A 22,398-nucleotide genomic window follows, 5' to 3' on the forward strand; every position below is an offset into this window, starting at 1 on the left:
TCAGTGCGTCTGCACAACGAGCTGGAGAATGTAGAAGACAAGAGGACCAGGGCCGAAGATGAGAATGAGCTGCTGAGACAGAGAATCATCGAGGTGGAGATCTCTAACCAGGCTCTACACAATGAACTGGACAGAACCAAAGAGGTAGGAGAGGAGGAGGAGGAGGAGGAGGGGGGAGGAGGAGGAGGAGGAGGGGGAGGAGGAGGAGGAGGAGGGGGAAGGAGGAGGAGGAAGGGGGGAGGGGAGGAGGAGGGTGGAGGAGGAGGGGGAGAGAGAGGAGGGGGGAGGAGGAGGGGGGAGGGGGAGAGAGGAGGGGGGGAGGAAGGGGGAGGAGGAGGGGGGAGGGGGGAGAGAGGAGGGGGGGAGGAAGGGGGAGGAGGGGTGGGGGGAGGAGGAGGGGTGGGGGGGGAGTTTGAGACCTCTAAACAGGCTTTACCAGGGATCATCAACCAGATTCAGCCGCGGTCCGATTCTTTTCTTGAACGGATGGTTGGGAGAACGTAATTACAAATCATTTGTTGACTGTGAATTGACCGCAAGAAGCCCAAACATGTATAATATTTGACTACAACATAATCATTTCAAATCTTGCTTGTATGCGATCACATACAGTGCGTTCGGAAAGTATTCAGACCCTTTGACTTTTTCCACATTTTGTTACGTTACAGCCTTATTCTAAACTGAATAAAAAAATACTCATCAATCTACACACAATACCCCACAATGACAAAGCAAAAACAGTTTTTTATACATTTTTGTAAGTTTATTAAAAATCACAAACTTTAAAAATCACATTTACATAGAGTACCAGTTAAAAGTTTGGACACACCTACTCATTCCAGGGTTTTTCTTTATTTTTACTATTTTCTACATTGTACAATAATAGTGAAGACATCAAAACTATGAAATAACACGTATGGAATCATGTAGTAACCAAAAAAGTGTTAACCTGTTGGGGATAGGGGGCAGTATTTGCACGGCCGGATAAAAAACGTACCCGATTTAATCTGGTTACTACTCCTGCCCAGTAACTAGAATATGCATATAATTGTTTGATTTGGATAGAAAACACCCTAAAGTTTCTAAAACTGTTTGAATGGTGTCTGTGAGTATAACAGAACTCATTTGGCAGGCAAAAACCTGAGAAGATTCCAAACAGGAAGCGCCCTCTCTGACCATTTCCTGGCTTTCTTGATCATCTCTATCCAAAACAGGGGATCTCTGGCATAACGTGACATTTTCTAACGCTCCCATAGGCTCTCAGAAGGCGCCAGAACGTTGAATGATGACTTTGCAGGCCATGGCTGAAAAACAGTAGCGCATTTGGTAAGTGGTTGATCTGAGAACAATGAGACTGGGGCGCGCGTGCATGAGACTCCACCATGTTTACATCTTTGAACGAAAACAGGGTTTCCCGGTCGGAATATTATCGCTTTTTTACGAGAAAAATCGCATAAAAATTGATTTTAAACAGCGTTTGACATGCTTCGAAGTACGGTAATGGAATATTTTGACATTTTTTGTCACGAAACGCGCAAGCGTCCCACCTAGCCCAGAGAGGTTAAAGAAATCAAAATATATTTTATATGTTAGATTTCTTTAAAGTAGCCACCCTTTGCCTTGATGATAGTTTTGACGCTATAAGCTTGGCACACCTGTATTTGGGGAGTTTCTCCCATTCTTCTCTGCAGATCCTCTCAAGCTCTGTCAGGTTGGATGGGGAGCATCGCTGCGTATCTATTTTCAGGTCTCTCCAGAGATGTTCGATTGGGTTCAAGTCCCCCCGATTGCTCAGTTTGGCGGGGCCCCCAGCTCTAGGAAGAGTCTTGGTGGTTCCAAACTTCTTCCATTTAAGAATGATGGAGGCCACTGTGTTATTGGGAACTTTCAATGCTGCAGACATTTTTCGGTATCCTTCCCCCAATCTGAGCCTCGACCCAATACTGTCTCGGCTCTCTACAGACAATTCCTTCGACCTCATGACTTGGTTTTTGTTCTGACATGCACTGTCAACTGTGGGACCTTATATAGACAGGTATGTGCCTTTCCAAATCATGTCCAATCAATTGAATTTACCACAGGTGGACTCCAATCAAGTTGTAGAAACATCAAGGATGATCAATGGAAACAGGATGCACCTGAGCTCAATTTCGAGTCTCATTGCAAACGGTCTGAAAACTTATGTGGTATTTCTGTTTATTTTCATACATTTACTAACATTTCTAAAAACCTGTTTTCACATTGTCATTATGGGGTGTTGTGATGTCATTATGGGGTATTGTGATGTCGTTATGGGGTATTGTGATGTCATTATGGGGTATTGTGTGTACTTTTTTAACCCATTTTAGAATAAGGCTGTAACGTAACAAAATGTGGAAAAGTCAAGGGGTCTTTATACTTTCTGAAAGCACTGGACTTCTCTCCATTGTGTGTGGGAATACTTGAACAGATTTCTCTAATTATAATCCCTTGGAGCTGATTTCCTTTGTACAGTCTATCCAACAATAAATAAAAATTGCTCAGAAAACTTGGGGCCAAATAAAACTACATCCTGGCCAAATAAAACTACATCCTGGCCAAATAAAACTACACCCTGGCCAAATAAAACTACACCCTGGCCAAATAAAACTACATCCTGGCCAAATAAAACTACATCCTGGCCAATAAAACTACATCCTGGCCAAATTAAACTACATCCTGGCCAAATAAAACTACACCCTGGCCAAATAAAACTACATCCTGGCCAAATAAAACTACATCCTGGCCAATAAAACTACATCCTGGCCAAATAAAACTACATCCTGGCCAAATAAAACTACATCCTGGCCAAATAAAACTACATCCTGGCCAAATTAAACTACATCCTGGCCAAATTAAACTACATCCTGGCCAAATAAAACTACATCCTGGCCAAATTAAACTACATCCTGGCCAAATAAAACTACAACCTGGCCAAATAAAACTACACCCTGGCCAAATAAAACTACACCCTGGCCAAATAAAACTACATCCTGGCCAAATAAAACTACATCCTGGCCAAATTAAACTACATCCTGGCCAAATGAAACTACATCCTGGCCAAATTAAACTACATCCTGGCCAAATAAAACTACATCCTGGCTAAATAAAACTACATCCTGGCCTAATAAAACTACACCCTGGCCTAATAAAACTACATCCTGGCCAAATAAAACTACATCCTGGCCAAATAAAACTACATCCTGGCCAATAAAACTACATCCTGGCCAAATTAAACTACATCCTGGCCAAATTAAACTACATCCTGGCCAAATAAAACTACATCCTGGCCAAATAAAACTACAACCTGGCCAAATAAAACTACACCCTGGCCAAATAAAACTACACCCTGGCCAAATAAAACTACATCCTGGCCAAATTAAACTACATCCTGGCCAAATTAAACTACATCCTGGCCAAATTAAACTACATCCTGGCCAAATAAAACTACATCCTGGCCAATAAAACTACATCCTGGCCAAATTAAACTACATCCTGGCCAAATTAAACTACATCCTGGCCAAATAAAACTACATCCTGGCCAAATTAAACTACATCCTGGCCAAATTAAACTACATCCTGGCCAAATAAAACTACAACCTGGCCAAATAAAACTACACCCTGGCCAAATAAAACTACACCCTGGCCAAATAAAACTACATCCTGGCCAAATAAAACTACATCCTGGCCTAATAAAACTACATCCTGGCCTAATAAAACTACATCCTGGCTAAATAAAACCATGATGAGGAGGAGGATCATAACAAGGTAGAAGTTAAAAAGGTGACACAGATTCTGTTCAGTGAAAAGGTCTTAAGCACCAATTTTCAGTTTTTTAAATTTTGTTTAATTGTTTGTCTGATTGCGTCTTTATGTCTGCGATGCAACGTTCTGATTGGTCAGCGTCTGTGGCCTGTTAGCTCAGAGGTGATGCATTCTGGGTGGTGAGATGAGAAGCAGCTATTCTGGGTGGTGTGTGCGTGCATGCGTACGAGCGTGCGTGCATGCGTGTGTGTGTGCGTACAGCGTGCTGTTGTCTGTGCGATAGGTGTGTGTTTCAGGGTCTGCCTGCTGTGTGTATGTCAGTGTCAGCTTTAAAAGGCTAATGGACAATGACAGAATGACGGGTACAAATCTTTCTGGGAGCTGAGAGAGAGAGAGAGAGAGAAATAAGGCTAGCAGGGCAGGCAATATGGCCAGTCACATACTGTTTGGATCTTCAAGAGAATGGGAATCTATACAGGTAGCTGCTCTGTTTGAGTTCTCTCAGCTGCGCTTGTAACGTTAGTTGATCCATTTCGGGTTCCTAAGTCCCTGAGTACATGACATATCTACCTTTTTTTGTTTGTTTGCTGATGAAGCAAAGTATGAACTTAACATTTATTGAAACTATTTTGACATTGTTGACCTACTGATAACATTTGGTGTTAAAGGTGACAGGCACAGACATAACTCTAAGTAATAATGGTAATTTAGGCTTTGTTAAATAATTAATGAAATTAATTAATAAGCCGCAACAACGTTTGTGACCCACTACCTCGATTTTTTTTGTTTTGTTTTTACATTGGATACAAGTAGAGACTCAAATGGTATATAATAGACTGCAGTTGAGGAACAACGGGAAAGTCATTCTGCTTTGGAAGTTGATAAACTTGTAACCCCACTTTTTGAGAAAGTGGCCCCTTGAATGTTTTAGTACACCTACTAGAGAGCTTAGCTGTGTTCGAATACCCATACTAACATTCTGTATACCACATACTTAATGAGTATTTACCATATACTATTACTTCATTTTAGTGTACTGTAAACAAACTGTATCCTTTCAGTTGAGTGTACTAGCTCTTCACCTGTCTTCCGGAAATTGATGCTGTTGCTATGCAACCTCTTGCCAGCTTGTTAGCATAAAAATTGCTAGCTAGACATTTTACGACTTCGGGTGTGTTTATAAATTCAATCTGGAGTGCGCTCTGGGCGTTCGTAAATTCAAAGCGTTGTCAGATTGTCCGTTCGTAAATTCGGAGCATTTTGCTCTCAAGAGCATTCAGAACGCACGCTGGTCGCTCTGGCCGAGGAGTAGGGTTTATCCGAGCGTTCTGATCTCACAACGGCAGTCAAGCACCCAAGCTAACTGGCTAACGTTGCCTAGCTTGCTAGCTACTTCCAGACACAAATGAGAGAACACCCCACTCTGACCATTTTACTCAACCTAGCAGAGGGTGTTTTCATGAGGCTGTTTTCATGTGATCCTATAGCGTTGGTGACTGTAACTGTGCTGCTGGCAACAATTTAATTATGCTTTTTTTGCCGACGTTTACTGACACCGGCCGTATTCAACGGGTGTTGAGCGTTCGTAAATTCATCAGTTATTCTGCGCTCTGGTACACTCAGACAAGAAATCGGAGAAGATAGCCAGAGAGAATTAACAATGACCATTGAGAACGCATAATGACTATAACACTTAGCTAAGCTAAGAATTACATATAGTTAATATACTGGCAAGTTTGATGTATTAGTAGCCAACTAACGTTGGGTAGCTAGCTAACATACCGGTACATACTGCTGTAATGCTAATGCGGTTCGTAAGGATAGCGTAGCTAACATACCGGTACATACTGCTGCAATGCTAATGCGGTTCATAAGGACAGCGTAGCTAACATACCGGTACATACGGCTGTAATGCTAATGCGGTTCGTAAGGACAGCGTAGCTAACATACCGGTACATACGGCTGTAATGCTAATGCGGTTCGTAAGGACAGCGTAGCTAACATACCGGTACATACTGCTGTAATGCTAATGCAGTTCGTAAGGATAGTGTAGCTAACATACCGGTACATACTGCTGTAATGCTAATGCAGTTCGTAAGGATAGCGTAGCTAACATACCGGTACATACTGCTGCAATGCTAATGCGGTTCATAAGGACAGCGTAGCTAACATACCGGTACATACTGCTGTAATGCTAATGCGGTTCGTAAGGATAGCGTAGCTAACATACCGGTACATACTGCTGCAATGCTAATGCGGTTCATAAGGACAGCGTAGCTAACATACCGGTACATACGGCTGTAATGCTAATGCGGTTCGTAAGGACAGCGTAGCTAACATACCGGTACATACGGCTGTAATGCTAATGCGGTTCGTAAGGACAGCGTAGCTAACATACCGGTACATACTGCTGTAATGCTAATGCAGTTCGTAAGGATAGTGTAGCTAACATACCGGTACATACTGCTGCAATGCTAATGCGGTTCGTAAGGACAGCGTAGCTAACATACCGGTACATACTGCTGTAATGCTAATGCGGTTCATAAGGATAGCGCAGCTAACATACCGGTACATACTGCTGTAATGCTAATGCAGTTCGTAAGGATAGCGTAGCTAACATACCGGTACATACTGCTGCAATGCTAATGCGGTTCATAAGGATAGCGCAGCTAACATACCGGTACATACTGCTGTAATGCTAATGCGGTTCGTAAGGATAGCGTAGCTAACATACCGGTACATACTGCTGTAATGCTAATGCGGTTCGTAAGGACAGCGTAGCTAACAAATTGTCAGCAAACATAATGTCTAACGTAACTTATTCGCAAAGTCATTGCTTTATTACATTGCTCAACATTTTCTTAACATTTGTCCTAATTAGTTAAAGCAATGAAATTGTATCCGCTCTCGTCGGACTTAAGCTGCATATTTTCCGCCATTTTCTTAAAATCTGAAAATGTTGTGAAGCCACGCACATTTTCTGAAAATGTTTATTATGGACCAAATCTGAAGAGCATATACACACATCCAGGTACTTTCCGCAGGTCCTGGAGTTGTAGACAAACTGCTGCTCATGCTCCCAGGTGATATTTATTTACAACAACGTTTTGACCCATCAGGAATCCATCTTCCTTTCTGTTTTTACCATGAATTTACTATGAATTTGTATTATGGTCCCTGGAAGCACGCAAATAGTGTCCACTGCTTGTATTCTTTGCATTTTGGCAAATTTAGTACGACATCCGTGAACTTTTGGCTTACTAACTATATTCACACTATGACAAACTATGACAAAGCATACTATATTACTCAATTCACGTCATAAATAGTACAGTTTAGTGCGGTTAGTATGAGCATTCGAACATAGCTCTTGTCTTTTGTCTACACCCATTCAGGTATCGTTCACACTCTCTCTTAAGCTTTAGCCCCAACCATCTCTTTAAGTATTCACATGTGAGGAAGACCCATGACCTTCAACGGAGATCCAGGTTTTTGACATTAAGCTCTAAAATACCTTGGTATTCTCCTGATTTTCATGATGCCGTGCACACGTTCAAGGTCGTTCAAGGTCAGAGTCGGGAAAGCAACCCCCAAAAACATCCTCCTCCATGTTTGACTGTAAGGAAGGTGTTCTGTTCTTTGGAAGCTTCATTTTGTTTTCTGTAAACATAGAGAAGATGTGCTTTACCAACAAAAAAAACAAAACAAAAAAAAAGCTCTAATTTGGTCTCATCTGTCCACAGGACATTCTCCCAGATGGATTTTGGCATGTTCAGGTGTGTTCATGGCTTACTGAAAAACAAACTACAGACATGGCTTACTGTAAGGAACACAACACATGTATAATGACTGTAACCTAGCTAGTTACCTAGCTAATACACTTTAGTTTTTTTCTACTATCTAGCTAGCTACACTGGATGCAGCCATTAGTGCTACAGCCAGCAAGCTAACTAGCTAACCAAAACGTGGCTAACTACCAAATGAAAAATAATTCAGCTATTTCTGATCGTTACCATATATAGCTAGTTAGACCCTTTCTGACAATTGTACTTTGAACACAAGGTTAGCTAGCTGGATATCTAGTTAAGAAAGCTATCTCTAGTTTGCCTTAGCTACAGTAACCAAGAAAATCTATGATCATTATCTCTCCTGGCGAAAAATACTATGACCACTTTGAGCTGCGCGTAAAATGAAGATTCCTGTAAACAGTCATTTCAAGTGATTTTTAAGTTATTTAATATAGTTAGTTAGAAGGAGAACAGCGTCTTGTCTTCTCATTCTGCAGTATAAAATCCCACCGACCGCTGACTGTCACAGTGCAGCACAAGTGAAAAAATGAAAACTACTTTGAAATCGTGCCACCAGACTATTTCCTGGCTCAAATAGCTAGATCAAATGCAAAAACGTGAAATTGATTTGTGATTGTGTTCTCGACGGTACAATATCGAGCATGTGAGTGCAGAAATTGTGCACCGAAATCAGATAACTATAATTATGACATTTTCACAATGCTCTGTATAAATAGCCCAAACAACTATCCCTTCCCCTACTGTATTTATTTATTTTGCTCCTTTGCACCCCAGTATTTCTACTTTGCACACTCATCTACTGTCAAATCTACCATTCCAGTGTTTTACTTGATATATTGTATTCACTTCGCCACCATGGCCTTCTTGCCTTTACCTCCCTTATCTCACATTGTATATAGACTTATTTTTCTACTATATTATTGACTGTATGTTTGTTTTTACTCCATGTGTAACTCTGTTGTTGTATGTTGTCGAAACTGCTTTGCTTTATCTTGGCCAGGTCGCAGTTGTAAATGAGAACTTGTTCTCAACTAGCCTACCTGGTTAAATAAAAGGTGAAATAAATAAATAAATATGAATTCATTTTCAAACATTCCAAAGGAGCATGATGACAGGAAGCCAAGTCTCCTTTTCGTGTTATATCAAAGATACAAAATCTAATATTATTGGCTGATCATTTTTATGATGTATTAAGTTTGGAAAAACAGGGTCACCTTTTGTTTAAAGAAGTGAACTTATCCGGATCCTAAGCACCTGATATACCTGACCTAAGTACACCACACCTCCACCTTGTCGTTTGCTGATGCAGCAACTATCAGGTAAAATACTAAATATTTATTTGACATTGTTTGACTTTGTTGACTTTTCCAGAGCTCTCTACCCCCCAGTGGGGTTAATCAAGGCCAGGGTTCCCCAACTGGCGGCTGGTTTCATTTGGCACCCAAAGTTTTTTGATCCAAATTATTTATTTTTTTTAATTAAAAAAAATGGTGTGGAATTTTCATTGTTGGACATAGAAGACTGTTAAAAAAAAAAAACACACCAGGAAATCAGATCCAGGTGATTTTAATTGAACAAATCTGTTCGTACGCGTAATACAGAGACACGTGATCGTATACAAATGTAAGCAAGGTTTGAAATGATTATGTTTTAGTCAAACATTATATCTGTTTGGACTTCTTGCGGTCTGTTTGCAGTCTACAAATGATTTGTAATTTATGTTCCGGTCCCCAGACCAGCCGCTCAAGAAAAATAATCATCCGGCGGCTGAATCTAGTTGATGATCCCTGACCCCTAGGCTGTAATACAGAGAGGTCTGTGATGGAGAGGTCTGTGATGGAGAGGTCTGTGATGGAGAGGTCTGTGACAGAGAGGTCTGTGATGGAGAGGTCTGTGATGGAGAGGTCTGTGATGGAGAGGTGTGTGACAGGGAGGTCTGTGACAGGGAGGTCTGTGACAGGGAGGTCTGTGACAGGGAGGTCTGTGACGGAGAGGTCTGTGACGGGGAGGTCTGTGACAGATATGTCTGTGACAGGGAGGTCTGTGACAGAGAGGTCTGTGATGGAGAGGTCTGTGACAGAGAAGTCTGTGACAGAGAGGTCTGTGACAGAGAGGTCTGTGACAGGGAGGTCTGTGACAGGGAGGTCTGTGACGGAGAGGTCTGTGATGGAGAGGTCTGTGACGGTCATGGTGGATTACTGTTTTGGATGATAATTGGCCAGCCACCGTAATAGCCTTCTTTGAATAGAAAATATATATTTATTATTATTTTAATTGTTTTGTTTTGGTGCATATTTTCTGCTCTCCTCTACTCCTGACTGCATGTGCTGCGCTAGAAATAGAATGGCTGCCCCCATTCAACTCAATGATGGCATAATGAGTGGCCTGGCGGCCATTGCGAGTGTGACCATAGGAACAAAGGCAGGAAGTAAAATATGTGCTGTGATTTGTTGATTCAACTCAACTGTCATTAGTCACATCAATTATCATCATTTAAATGAATATTCTACATTTACCATGGAAATGATTGCATCACAATACCAGGAAGCCATTACGAGTGTACCCTTGAGTTTACCACTGAAATTGCCAGGGTTGGAAGGTCCCAAGCCTGTTCTATTCATTCTATACAGTTTTAGAAACTTCTGAGTGTTTTCTATCCAAATCTACTAATAATATGCATATTCTAGTTCCTGGGCCCGAGTAGTAGGCAGTTTAAAACCTGTTGGGGCTAGGGGGCAGTATTGAGAATTTTGAAAAAAATATGTGCCCATTTTTAACTGCCTCCTACACCAACTCAGAAGCTAGAATATGCATATTATTGTTCAGGTTTGGATAGAAAACACTCTGAATTTTCTAAAACTGTTTGAATGGTGTCTGTAAGTATAACAGAACTCATATGGCAGTCAAAACCCTGAGACAAATTCTGACAGGAAGTGGATACCTGATGTGTTGAATTACCTTTAAGCCTATGCCATTGAAACACACAGGGGCTTATTCATCTTTGAGCACTTCCTATGGCTTCCACTAGATGTCACCAGTCTTTAGAAAGTGGTTTGAGTCTTCTACTGTGAGAACTGAACGAACAAGAGCCTTGGAACGGTGGTGGCCGATTAGACTCTGGCTCGCGAGTTCATGTTGGGTACTCTCGTTCCAATACGTTTTAAAAGAGAATGCAATCGTCCGCCTTGAATATTATTCATGTTCTAGTTAAAAAAGGCACTAATGATTTATGCTATACAACGTTTGACATGTTTGAACGAACGTAAATATTTTTTTTCCCCTCGTTCATGAAGAGAAGTCCGGCGGGCATAGATCATGTGCTAACAACACGGAGCTTTTGGACATAAATTATGAGCTTTTTCGAATAAAACTACATTTGTTATGGACCTGGGATTCCTGGAAGTGACATCTGATGAAGAGAATCAAAGGTAATGGATTATTTACATAGTATTTTCGGTTTTAGATCTCTCCAACATGGCGGTTAGTCTGTATCGCAAAGCGTATTTTTCTGGGCGCAGTGCTCAGATTATTGCAAAGTGTGATTTCCCAGTAAGGTTATTTTTAAATCTGGCAATCCGGTTGCGTTCAAGAGATGTAAATCTATAATTCTTTGAATGACAATATAATATTTTACCAATGTTTTCGAATAGTAATTATTTAATTTGTTGTGCTGCTTGACTGGCGGTTATTGGAGGGAAACGATTTCCTCAACATCAACGCCATAGTAAAACGCTGTTTTTGGATATAAATATGAACTTGATAGAACAAAAAATGCATGTATTGTCTAACATAATGTCCTAGGAGTGTCATCTGATGGAGATTGTCAAAGGTTAGTGCATAATTTTAGCTGGTTTTCTGCTTTTGGTGACGCCTGTCTTTGAATTGACAAAACATTACACACAGCTATTGTCAATGTACTCTCCTAACACGGCTTTCGCCGTAAAGCCTTTTTGAAATCGGACAACGTGGTTAGATTAAGGAGATGTTTATCTTTCAAAGGGTGTAAGATAGTTGTATGTTTGAGAAATTTGAATTATGACATTTAATTGTTTTCAAATTTGGCGCTCTTGATATTTCACCTGTTGTTGATAGGGTGTACCAGGGGTGGGACGCTTGCGTCCCACATAGCCCATAGAGGTTAATTTGGGTACGTTTTTCATCCGGCCGTGAAAATACTGCCCCCTACCCTAGAGAGGTTAATGCGTTTGAGCCAATCAGTTGTGTTGTGACAAGGTAAGGGTGGTATACAGAAGATAGCCCTATTTGGTAAAAGACCAAGTCCATATTATGGCAAGAACAGCTCAAATAAGCAAAGAGAAATGACAGTCCATCATTACTTTAAGACATGCTAGGGCTAGGGTCCTTTTTTCAGAATATCCGCCTGACTGACATGCCCAAAGTAAACTGCCTGTTACTCAGGCCCAGAAGCCAGGATATGCATATATACAGTGGGGCAAAAAAGTATTTAGTCAGCCACCAATTGTGCAAGTTCTTCCACTTAAAAAGATGAGAGAGGCCTGTAATTTTCATCATAGGTACACGTCAACTATGACAGACAAAATGAGAAAAAAAATCCAGAAAATCACATTGTATGATTTTTAATTAATTTATTAGCAAATTATGGTGGAAAATAAGTATTTGGTCAATAACAAAAGCCTATCTCAATACTTTGTTATATACCCTTTGTTGGCAATGACACAGGTCAAACGTTTTCTGTAAGTCTTCACAAGGTTTTCACACACTGTTGCTGGTATTTTGGCCCATTCCTCCATGCAGATCTCCTCTAGAGCAGTGATGTTTTGGGGCTGTCGCTGGGCAACATGGACTTTCAACTCCCTCCAAAGATTTTCTATGGGGTTGAGATCTGGAGACTGGCTAGGCCACTCCAGGACCTTGAAATGCTTCTTACGAAGCCACTCCTTCGTTGCCCGGGCGGTGTGTTTGGGATCATTGTCATGCTGAAAGACCCAGCCACGTTTCATCTTCAATGCCCTTGCTGATGGAAGGAGGTTTTCACTCAAAATCTCACGATACATGGCCCCATTCATTCTTTCCTTTACACGGATCAGTCGTCCTGGTCCCTTTGCAGAAAAATATCCCCAAAGCATGATGTTTCCACCCCCATGCTTCACAGTAGGTATCGTGTTCTTTGGATGCAACTCGGCATCCTTTGTCCTCCAAACACGACGAGTTGAGTTTTTACCAAAAAGTTATATTTTGGTTTCATCTGACCATATGACATTCTCCCAATCCTCTTCTGGATCATCCAAATGCTCTCTAGCAAACTTCAGACGGGCCTGAACATGTACTGGCTTAAGCAGGGGGACATGTCTGTCACTGCAGGATTTGAGTCCCTGGCGGTGTAGTGTGTTACTGATGGTAGGCTTTGTTACTTTGGTCCCAGCTCTCTGCAGGTCATTTACTAGGTCCCCCCGTGTGCTTCTGGGATTTTTGCTCACCGTTCTTGTGATCATTTTGACCCCACGGGGTGAGATCTTGCGTGGAGCCCCAGATCGAGGGAGATTATCAGTGGTCTTGTATGTCTTCCATTTCCTGAGAACGCTTGTTGTCCAAAATGTTTTGCTGCGTTGTGCCCTATAAAACACGACCCTGGATAGAAAGAGAGATATGAGAAGGGAGGTGAAGAGAAACAGAGATTCAGGGGGAGGTGTAGAGTGATGATGAGACAGATTCAGGGGGAGGTGTAGAGTGATGAAGAGACAGACAGATACAGGGGGAGGTGTAGAGTGATGAAGAGACAGACAGATACAGGGGGAGGTGTAGAGTGATGATGAGACAGATTCAGGGGGAGGTGTAGAGTGATGAAGAGACAGACAGATACAGGGGGAGGTGTAGAGTGATGATGAGACAGATTCAGGGGGAGGTGTAGAGTGATGAAGAGACAGACAGATTCAGGGGGAGGTGTAGAGTGATGATGAGAAGAGAGACAGATACAGGGGGAGGTGTAGAGTGATGATGGGAAGAGACAGAGAGATACGGGGGAGGTGTAGAGTGATGATGAGAAGAGACAGACAGATTCAGGGGGAGGTGTAGAGTGATGATGGGAAGAGACAGACAGATACAGGGGGAGGTGTAGAGTGATGAAGAGACAGACAGATACAGGGGGAGGTGTAGAGTGATGAAGAGACAGACAGATACAGGGGGAGGTGTAGAGTGATGAAGAGACAGACAGATTCAGGGGGAGGTGTAGAGTGATGATGGGAAGAGACAGACAGATACAGGGGGAGGTGTAGAGTGATGATGGGAAGAGACAGACAGATGCAGGGGGAGGTGTAGAGTGATGATGGGAAGAGAAAGACAGGTACAGGGGGAGGTGTAGAGTGATGATGAGACAGACAGATACAGGGGGAGGTGTAGAGTGATGATGGGAAGAGACAGACAGATACAGGGGGAGGTGTAGAGTGATGAAGAGACAGACAGATACAGGGGGAGGTGTAGAGTGATGATGGGAAGAGACAGACAGATTCAGGGGGAGGTGTAGAGTGATGATGAGACAGACAGATTCAGGGGGAGGTGTAGAGTGATGATGAGAAGAGACAGACAGATACAGGGGGAGGTGTAGAGTGATGATGAGACAGACAGATACAGGGGGAGGTGTAGAGTGATGATGAGAAGAGACAGACAGGTACAGGGGGAGGTGTAGAGTGATGATGAGAAGAGACAGACAGATTCAGGGGGAGGTGTAGAGTGATGATGAGAAGAGACAGACAGATACAGGGGGAGGTGTAGAGTGATGATGGGAAGAGACAGACGGATACAGGGGGAGGTGTAGAGTGATGATGAGACGAGACAGACAGGTACAGGGGGAGGTGTAGAGTGATGATGAGACGAGACAGACAGATTCAGGGGGAGGTGTAGAGTGATGATGAGAAGAGACAGACAGGTACAGGGGGAGGTGTAGAGTGATGATGAGACGAGACAGACAGATTCAGGGGGAGGTGTAGAGTGATGATGAGAAGAGACAGACAGATACAGGGGGAGGTGTAGAGTGATGAAGAGACAGACAGATACAGGGGGAGGTGTAGAGTGATGATGGGAAGAGACAGACAGATTCAGGGGGAGGTGTAGAGTGATGATGAGACAGACAGATACAGGGGGAGGTGTAGAGTGATGATGAGACAGACAGGTACGGGGGAGGTGTAGAGTGATGATGAGAAGAGACAGACAGATACAGGGGGAGGTGTAGAGTGATGATGAGACAGACAGATTCAGGGGGAGGTGTAGAGTGTTGATGAGACAGACAGATACAGGGGGAGGTGTAGAGTGATGATGAGACAGACAGGTACAGGTGGAGGTGTAGACTGATGATGAGAAGAGACAGACAGATACAGGGGGAGGTGTAGAGTGATGATGAGACAGACAGATACAGGGGGAGGTGTAGAGTGATGAAGAGACAGACAGATACAGGGGGAGGTGTAGAGTGATGATGGGAAGAGACAGACAGATTCAGGGGGAGGTGTAGAGTGATGATGAGAAGAGACAGACAGATACAGGGGGAGGTGTAGAGGTGATGGGAAGAGACAGACAGATACAGGGGGAGGTGTAGAGTGATGATGAGAAGAGACAGACAGATTCAGGGGGAGGTGTAGAGTGATGATGGGAAGAGACAGACAGATTCAGGGGGAGGTGTAGAGTGATGATGGGAAGAGACAGACAGATTCAGGGGGAGGTGTAGAGTGATGATGAGAAGAGACAGACAGATAAAGGGGGAGGTGTAGAGTGATGAAGAGACAGACAGATACAGGGGGAGGTGTAGAGTGATGAAGAGAAGAGACAGACAGATACAGGGGGAGGTGTAGAGTGATGATGAGAAGAGACAGACAGATTCAGGGGGAGGTGTAGAGTGATGATGGGAAGAGACAGACAGATACAGGGGGAGGTGTAGAGTGATGATAAGAGACAGATACAGGGGGAGGTGTAGAGTGATGATGGGAAGAGACAGACAGATTCAGGGGGAGGTGTAGAGTGATGATGAGAAGAGACAGACAGGTACAGGGGGAGGTGTAGAGTGATGAAGAGACAGACAGATTCAGGGGGAGGTGTAGAGTGATGATGGGAAGAGACAGACAGATTCAGGGGGAGGTGTAGAGTGATGATGGGAAGAGACAGACAGATTCAGGGGGAGGTGTAGAGTGATGATGGGAAGAGACAGACAGATACAGGGGGAGGTGTAGAGTGATGATGAGAAGAGACAGACAGATAAAGGGGGAGGTGTAGAGTGATGAAGAGACAGACAGATACAGGGGGAGGTGTAGAGTGATGAAGAGAAGAGACAGACAGATTCAGGGGGAGGTGTAGAGTGATGATGAGAAGAGACAGACAGATTCAGGGGGAGGTGTAGAGTGATGATGGGAAGAGACAGACAGATACAGGGGGAGGTGTAGAGTGATGATGGGAAGAGACAGACAGATACAGGGGGAGGTGTAGAGTGATGATGAGAAGAGACAGACAGATTCAGGGGGAGGTGTAGAGTGATGATGGGAAGAGACAGACAGATTCAGGGGGAGGTGTAGAGTGATGATGGGAAGAGACAGACAGATACAGGGGGAGGTGTAGAGTGATGAGACAGACAGATACAGGGGGAGGTGTAGAGTGATGAAGAGACAGACAGATTCAGGGGGAGGTGTAGAGTGATGATGAGAAGAGAGACAGATACAGGGGGAGGTGTAGAGTGATGATGGGAAGAGACAGACAGATTCAGGGGGAGGTGTAGAGTGATGATGAGAAGAGACAGACAGATACAGGGGGAGGTGTAGAGTGATGATGGGAAGAGACAGACAGATTCAGGGGGAGGTGTAGAGTGATGATGAGAGACAGATACAGGGGGAGGTGTAGAGTGATGATGAGACAGACAGATACAGGGGGAGGTGTAGAGTGATGAAGAGACAGACAGATTCAGGGGGAGGTGTAGAGTGATGATGAGAAGAGACAGACAGATACAGGGGGAGGTGTAGAGTGATGAAGATACAGACAGATACAGGGGGAGGTGTAGAGTGATGATGGGAAGAGACAGACAGATTCAGGGGGAGGTGTAGAGTGATGATGAGAAGAGACAGACAGATACAGGGGGAGGTGTAGAGTGATGATGGGAAGAGACAGACAGATTCAGGGGGAGGTGTAGAGTGATGATGAGATAGACAGATACAGGGGGAGGTGTAGAGTGATGATGAGACAGACAGATACAGGGGGAGGTGTAGAGTGATGAAGAGACAGACAGATTCAGGGGGAGGTGTAGAGTGATGATGAGAAGAGACAGACATATACAGGGGGAGGTGTAGAGTGATGAAGATACAGACAGATACAGGGGGAGGTGTAGAGTGATGATGGGAAGAGACAGACAGATACAGGGGGAGGTGTAGAGTGATGATGAGACAGACAGGTACGGGGGAGGTGTAGAGTGATGATGAGAAGAGACAGACAGATACAGGGGGAGGTGTAGAGTGATGATGAGACAGACAGATTCAGGGGGAGGTGTAGAGTGATGATGAGACAGACAGATACTGGGGGAGGTGTAGAGTGATGATGAGACAGACAGGTACAGGGGGAGGTGTAGAGTGATGATGAGAAGAGACAGACAGATACAGGGGGAGGTGTAGAGTGATGATGAGACAGACAGATACAGGGGGAGGTGTAGAGTGATGAAGAGACAGACAGATACAGGGGGAGGTGTAGAGTGATGATGGGAAGAGACAGACAGATTCAGGGGGAGGTGTAGAGTGATGATGAGAAGAGACAGACAGATACAGGGGGAGGTGTAGAGTGATGATGGGAAGAGACAGACAGATTCAGGGGGAGGTGTAGAGTGATGATGGGAAGAGACAGACAGATTCAGGGGGAGGTGTAGAGTGATGATGGGAAGAGACAGACAGATTCAGGGGGAGGTGTAGAGTGATGATGGGAAGAGACAGACAGATTCAGGGGGAGGTGTAGAGTGATGATGAGAAGAGACAGACAGATAAAGGGGGAGGTGTAGAGTGATGAAGAGACAGACAGATACAGGGGGAGGTGTAGAGTGATGATGGGAAGAGACAGACAGATACAGGGGGAGGTGTAGAGTGATGATGAGAAGAGACAGACAGATTCAGGGGGAGGTGTAGAGTGATGATGGGAAGAGACAGACAGATACAGGGGGAGGTGTAGAGTGATGAGACAGACAGATACAGGGGGAGGTGTAGAGTGATGAAGAGACAGACAGATTCAGGGGGAGGTGTAGAGTGATGATGAGAAGAGAGACAGATACAGGGGGAGGTGTAGAGTGATGATGGGAAGAGACAGACAGATTCAGGGGGAGGTGTAGAGTGATGATGAGAAGAGACAGACAGATACAGGGGGAGGTGTAGAGTGATGATGGGAAGAGACAGACAGATTCAGGGGGAGGTGTAGAGTGATGATGAGATAGACAGATACAGGGGGAGGTGTAGAGTGATGATGAGACAGACAGATACAGGGGGAGGTGTAGAGTGATGAAGAGACAGACAGATTCAGGGGGAGGTGTAGAGTGATGATGAGAAGAGACAGACAGATACAGGGGGAGGTGTAGAGTGATGAAGATACAGACAGATACAGGGGGAGGTGTAGAGTGATGATGGGAAGAGACAGACAGATTCAGGGGGAGGTGTAGAGTGATGATGAGATAGACAGATACAGGGGGAGGTGTAAAGTGATGATGAGAAGAGACAGACAGATACAGGGGGAGGTGTAGAGTGATGATGAGACAGACAGATTCAGGGGGAGGTGTAGAGTGATGAAGAGACAGACAGATACAGGGGGAGGTGTAGAGTGATGATGAGACAGACAGATACAGGGGGAGGAGTAGAGTGATGATGAGAAGAGACAGACAGATACAGGGGGAGGTGTAGAGTGATGATGAGAAGAGACAGACAGGTACAGGGGGAGGTGTAGAGTGATGAAGAGACAGACAGATACAGGGGGAGGTGTAGAGTGATGATGAGACAGACAGATACAGGGGGAGGAGTAGAGTGATGATGGGAAGAGACAGACAGATACAGGGGGAGGTGTAGAGTGATGATGGGAAGAGACAGACAGATTCAGGGGGAGGTGTAGAGTGATGATGAGAAGAGACAGACAGGTACAGGGGGAGGTGTAGAGTGATGAAGAGACAGACAGATACAGGGGGAGGTGTAGAGTGATGATGAGAAGAGACAGACAGATTCAGGGGGAGGTGTAGAGTGATGATGGGAAGAGACAGACAGATACAGGGGGAGGTGTAGAGTGATGATGAGACAGACAGATACAGGGGGAGGTGTAGAGTGATGATGAGACAGACAGATACAGGGGGAGGTGTAGAGTGATGATGAGACAGACAGATTCAGGGGGAGGTGTAGAGTGATGATGGGAAGAGACAGACAGATTCAGGGGGAGGTGTAGAGTGATGATGGGAAGAGACAGACAGATTCAGGGGGAGGTGTAGAGTGATGATGAGAAGAGACAGACAGATTCAGGGGGAGGTGTAGAGTGATGATGGGAAGAGACAGAGAGATACAGGGGGAGGTGTAGAGTGATGATGAGAAGAGACAGACAGATACAGGGGGAGGTGTAGAGTGATGATGAGACAGACAGATACAGGGGGAGGTGTAGAGTGATGATGAGACAGACAGATACAGGGGGAGGTGTAGAGTGATGATGAGAAGAGACAGATTCAGGGGGAGGTGTAGAGTGATGATGAGAAGAGACAGACAGATACAGGGGGAGGTGTAGAGTGATGATGAGACAGACAGATACAGGGGGAGGTGTAGAGTGATGATGAGAAGAGACAGACAGATACAGGGGGAGGTGTAGAGTGATGATGAGACAGACAGATACAGGGGGAGGTGTAGAGTGATGATAAGAGACAGATACAGGGGGAGGTGTAGAGTGATGATAAGAGACAGATACAGGGGGAGGTGTAGAGTGATGATAAGAGACAGATTCAGGGGGAGGTGTAGAGTGATGATAAGAGACAGATACAGGGGGAGGTGTAGAGTGATGATGAGAAGAGACAGACAGATACAGGGGGAGGTGTAGAGTGATGATAAGAGACAGATACAGGGGGAGGTGTAGAGTGATGATGAGAAGAGACAGACAGATACAGGGGGAGGTGTAGAGTGATGATAAGAGACAGATACAGGGGGAGGTGTAGAGTGATGATGAGAAGAGACAGACAGATACAGGGGGAGGTGTAGAGTGATGATAAGAGACAGATACAGGGGGAGGTGTAGAGTGATGATAAGAGACAGATATAGGGGGAGGTGTAGAGTGATGATAAGAGACAGATACAGGGGGAGGTGTAGAGTGATGAAGAGAAGAGACAGACAGATACATTATGTGTGAAGCTGCTCTACTTCACTCCTCTCTAACTGGTTACAGTTTCTCTCCACTCCCCTGAGGTTTGCCCCAGAAAAACACTGGCTGGCTGAGAGCCTGGCATCTTCTAGAGCCTGCTGGAGCTGGGGAAGCTGCTGTCTGCCTCTCGTGACTCCTTTCGTCTGCTCCTCTCCTTATCTCCTACCCTTGTCCTTTCCTCTGCTCCTCTCCTAATCTCCTACCCTTGTCCTTTCCTCTGCTCCTCTCCTTATCTCCTACCCTTGTCCTTTCCTCTGCTCCTCTCCTTATCTCCTCTCCTTATCTCCTGTCTACTTGAGGTGTTACTCTGCATGCATTTTCCAACATTTTCTCATTAAAAAAATCTAAATCGAATTTCATTATTTTCTGTTCAGTAGTTTATTACACCAGTAGATATCATCTTTTCTCTATCAAGGATTTAATAACTAAACCACTGTGTGTATATTGTGTATATTTTAAGTTCCACTAGAATTCATATAGGCACTAGATTACATGCTGTTATTATCTATGCATAGTCACTTTACCCCTACTGTAACGGCCGTCGAACGACAGCTAAACAGTTCTGTCAGGAACATGAACTAAACAGAAAGTAACCAGCCACAAAACCCAAAGGAAAAACAGGCTGCCTAAGTATGGCTCCCAATCAGAGACAACGATATACAGCTGTCCCTGATTGAGAACCATACCCGGCCAAAACAAAGAAATACACAAAACATAGAAAAAAGGACATAGAATGCCCACCCTAGTCACACCCTGACCTAACCAAAATGGAGAATAAAACCCTCTCTATGGCCAGGGCGTGACACCTACCTACAAATTACCTCCACTAACCAGTACCACAGTGCATTGACTCGGTACCGGTACCCCCCTGTATATAGCCTCGTTATTGTGTTTTTATTATTTTTTACTTTAGTTTATTTTAGTAAATATTTTCTTAAAACTGCATTGTTGGTTAAGGGGCTTGTCAGTAAGTATTTCACGGTAAGGTCTACTACACCTGTTGTATTCGGCGTACGTGACTAATAAAGTTTGATTTGAATGTAAATATAACATGAATACTTGAAGTTGAGGGAATATCAGACTACTTTAGAGGTGTTTAATGTATTTTAATTAACGTATTTAACCTGTTTTTATAAAGGCTTGTCTTATTGAGAGGAGTTTCTTCTATGAGGAAAGCTCAATCATAATTAACAGCTGTCTTTTTTTTCTTTCCCACGGATGGGTGTGAAGTCGGGCCTTAGCTGAAATGAATGTTTGTTGAACTGGACCGAGGAGTTGTAGCTTGAAGCTTAACTTCCTCATTCTGACGTAATTCAACATGATTATTAAGAGGACCGACCCGCTGTTCTGTGACGAGGAAGAACAGGAAAAGCTGGCTAAAATCTTCACCTAATATCGGTTTAAAATTAGACATCGTTACAGAGATCTGCCCATATTTATAAAGTGTCTCAGAGTAGGAGTGCAGATCTAGGATCAGGTCCACTCTGTCCATATAAGATCAACACTCCTCCTATAGGGTGTGTGTGTGTGTGTGTGTGTGTGTGTGTGTGTGTGTGTGTGTGTGTGTGTGTGTGTGTGTGTGTGTGTGTGTGTGTGTGTGTGTGTGTGTGTGTGTGTGTGTGTGTGTGTGTGTGTGTGTGTGTGTGTGTGTGTGTGTGTGTCCGAAGGATTGTCACCTCCTACATGAATTAACTCAGCAGGAAGGACTACTTGTTATGAAACGACCTGGCAGGTTGCAGAGTTAGGGAGAGAGAGAGGAGAGAGAGGGCAGGGGGAGAGAGAGGAAGAGGGGGGGGTAGAGAGGGAGAGAGAGAGCAGGGGGAGAGAGAGGAAGAGGGGGGTAGAGAGGGAGAGAGAGGGCAGGGGGAGAGAGAGGAAGAGGGGGGGTAGAGAGGGAGAGAGAGGGCAGGGGGAGAGAGATGAAGAGGGGGTAGAGAGGGAGAGAGAGGGCAGGGGGAGAGAGAGGAAGAGGGGGGTAGAGAGGGAGAGAGAGGGCAGGGGGAGAGAGAGGAAGAGGGGGGTAGAGAGGGAGGGAGAGGGCAGGGGAAGAGAGAGGAAGAGGGGGGGTAGAGGGAGAGAGAGGGCAGGGGGAGAGAGAGAGGGCAGGGGAAGAGGGGGGGTAGAGGGGGAGAGAGAGGGCAGGGGGAGAGAGAGGAAGAGGGGGGTAGAGAGGGAGGGAGAGGGCAGGGGGAGAGAGGAAGAGGGGGGGTAGAGGGAGAGAGAGGGCAGGGGGAGAGAGAGAGGGCAGGGGAAGAGAGGAAGAGGGGGGGTAGAGGGGGAGAGAGAGGGCAGGGGGAGAGAGAGGAAGAGGGGGGGTAGAGAGGGAGAGAGAGGGCAGGGGGAGAGAGAGAGGGAAGAGAAGTTGGACAGAGGGAGAGAGAGGGCAGGAGGAGAGAGGGGGCAGGAGGAGAGAGAGAGGGCAGGAGGAGAGAGAAGGCAGGAG

The 22,398-nt window shown here is 44.7% G+C and overlaps 1 protein-coding gene across 3 annotated transcripts in view; it reads left to right on the forward strand.

Annotated features, from left to right (window-relative positions):
- The window catches only part of LOC106596607 (microtubule cross-linking factor 1), a 131,659-nt gene that overhangs the window by 16,972 nt on the left and 92,289 nt on the right, over positions 1 to 22,398 (forward strand). For all 3 annotated transcript variants that reach the window (XM_045714418.2, XM_045714419.2, XM_045714420.2), the window contains exon 3: positions 1 to 144. This exon is cut by the window's left edge and continues 15 nt beyond it. In XM_045714418.2, the coding sequence (XP_045570374.2) occupies positions 1 to 144 (144 nt within the window). The remainder of the gene's footprint in view (positions 145 to 22,398) is intronic.

Source organism: Salmo salar, chromosome 03 (genome assembly GCF_965601325.2).
Source record: "Salmo salar chromosome 03, fSalSal1, whole genome shotgun sequence".
NCBI classification, from domain to species: domain Eukaryota; kingdom Metazoa; phylum Chordata; class Actinopteri; order Salmoniformes; family Salmonidae; genus Salmo; species Salmo salar.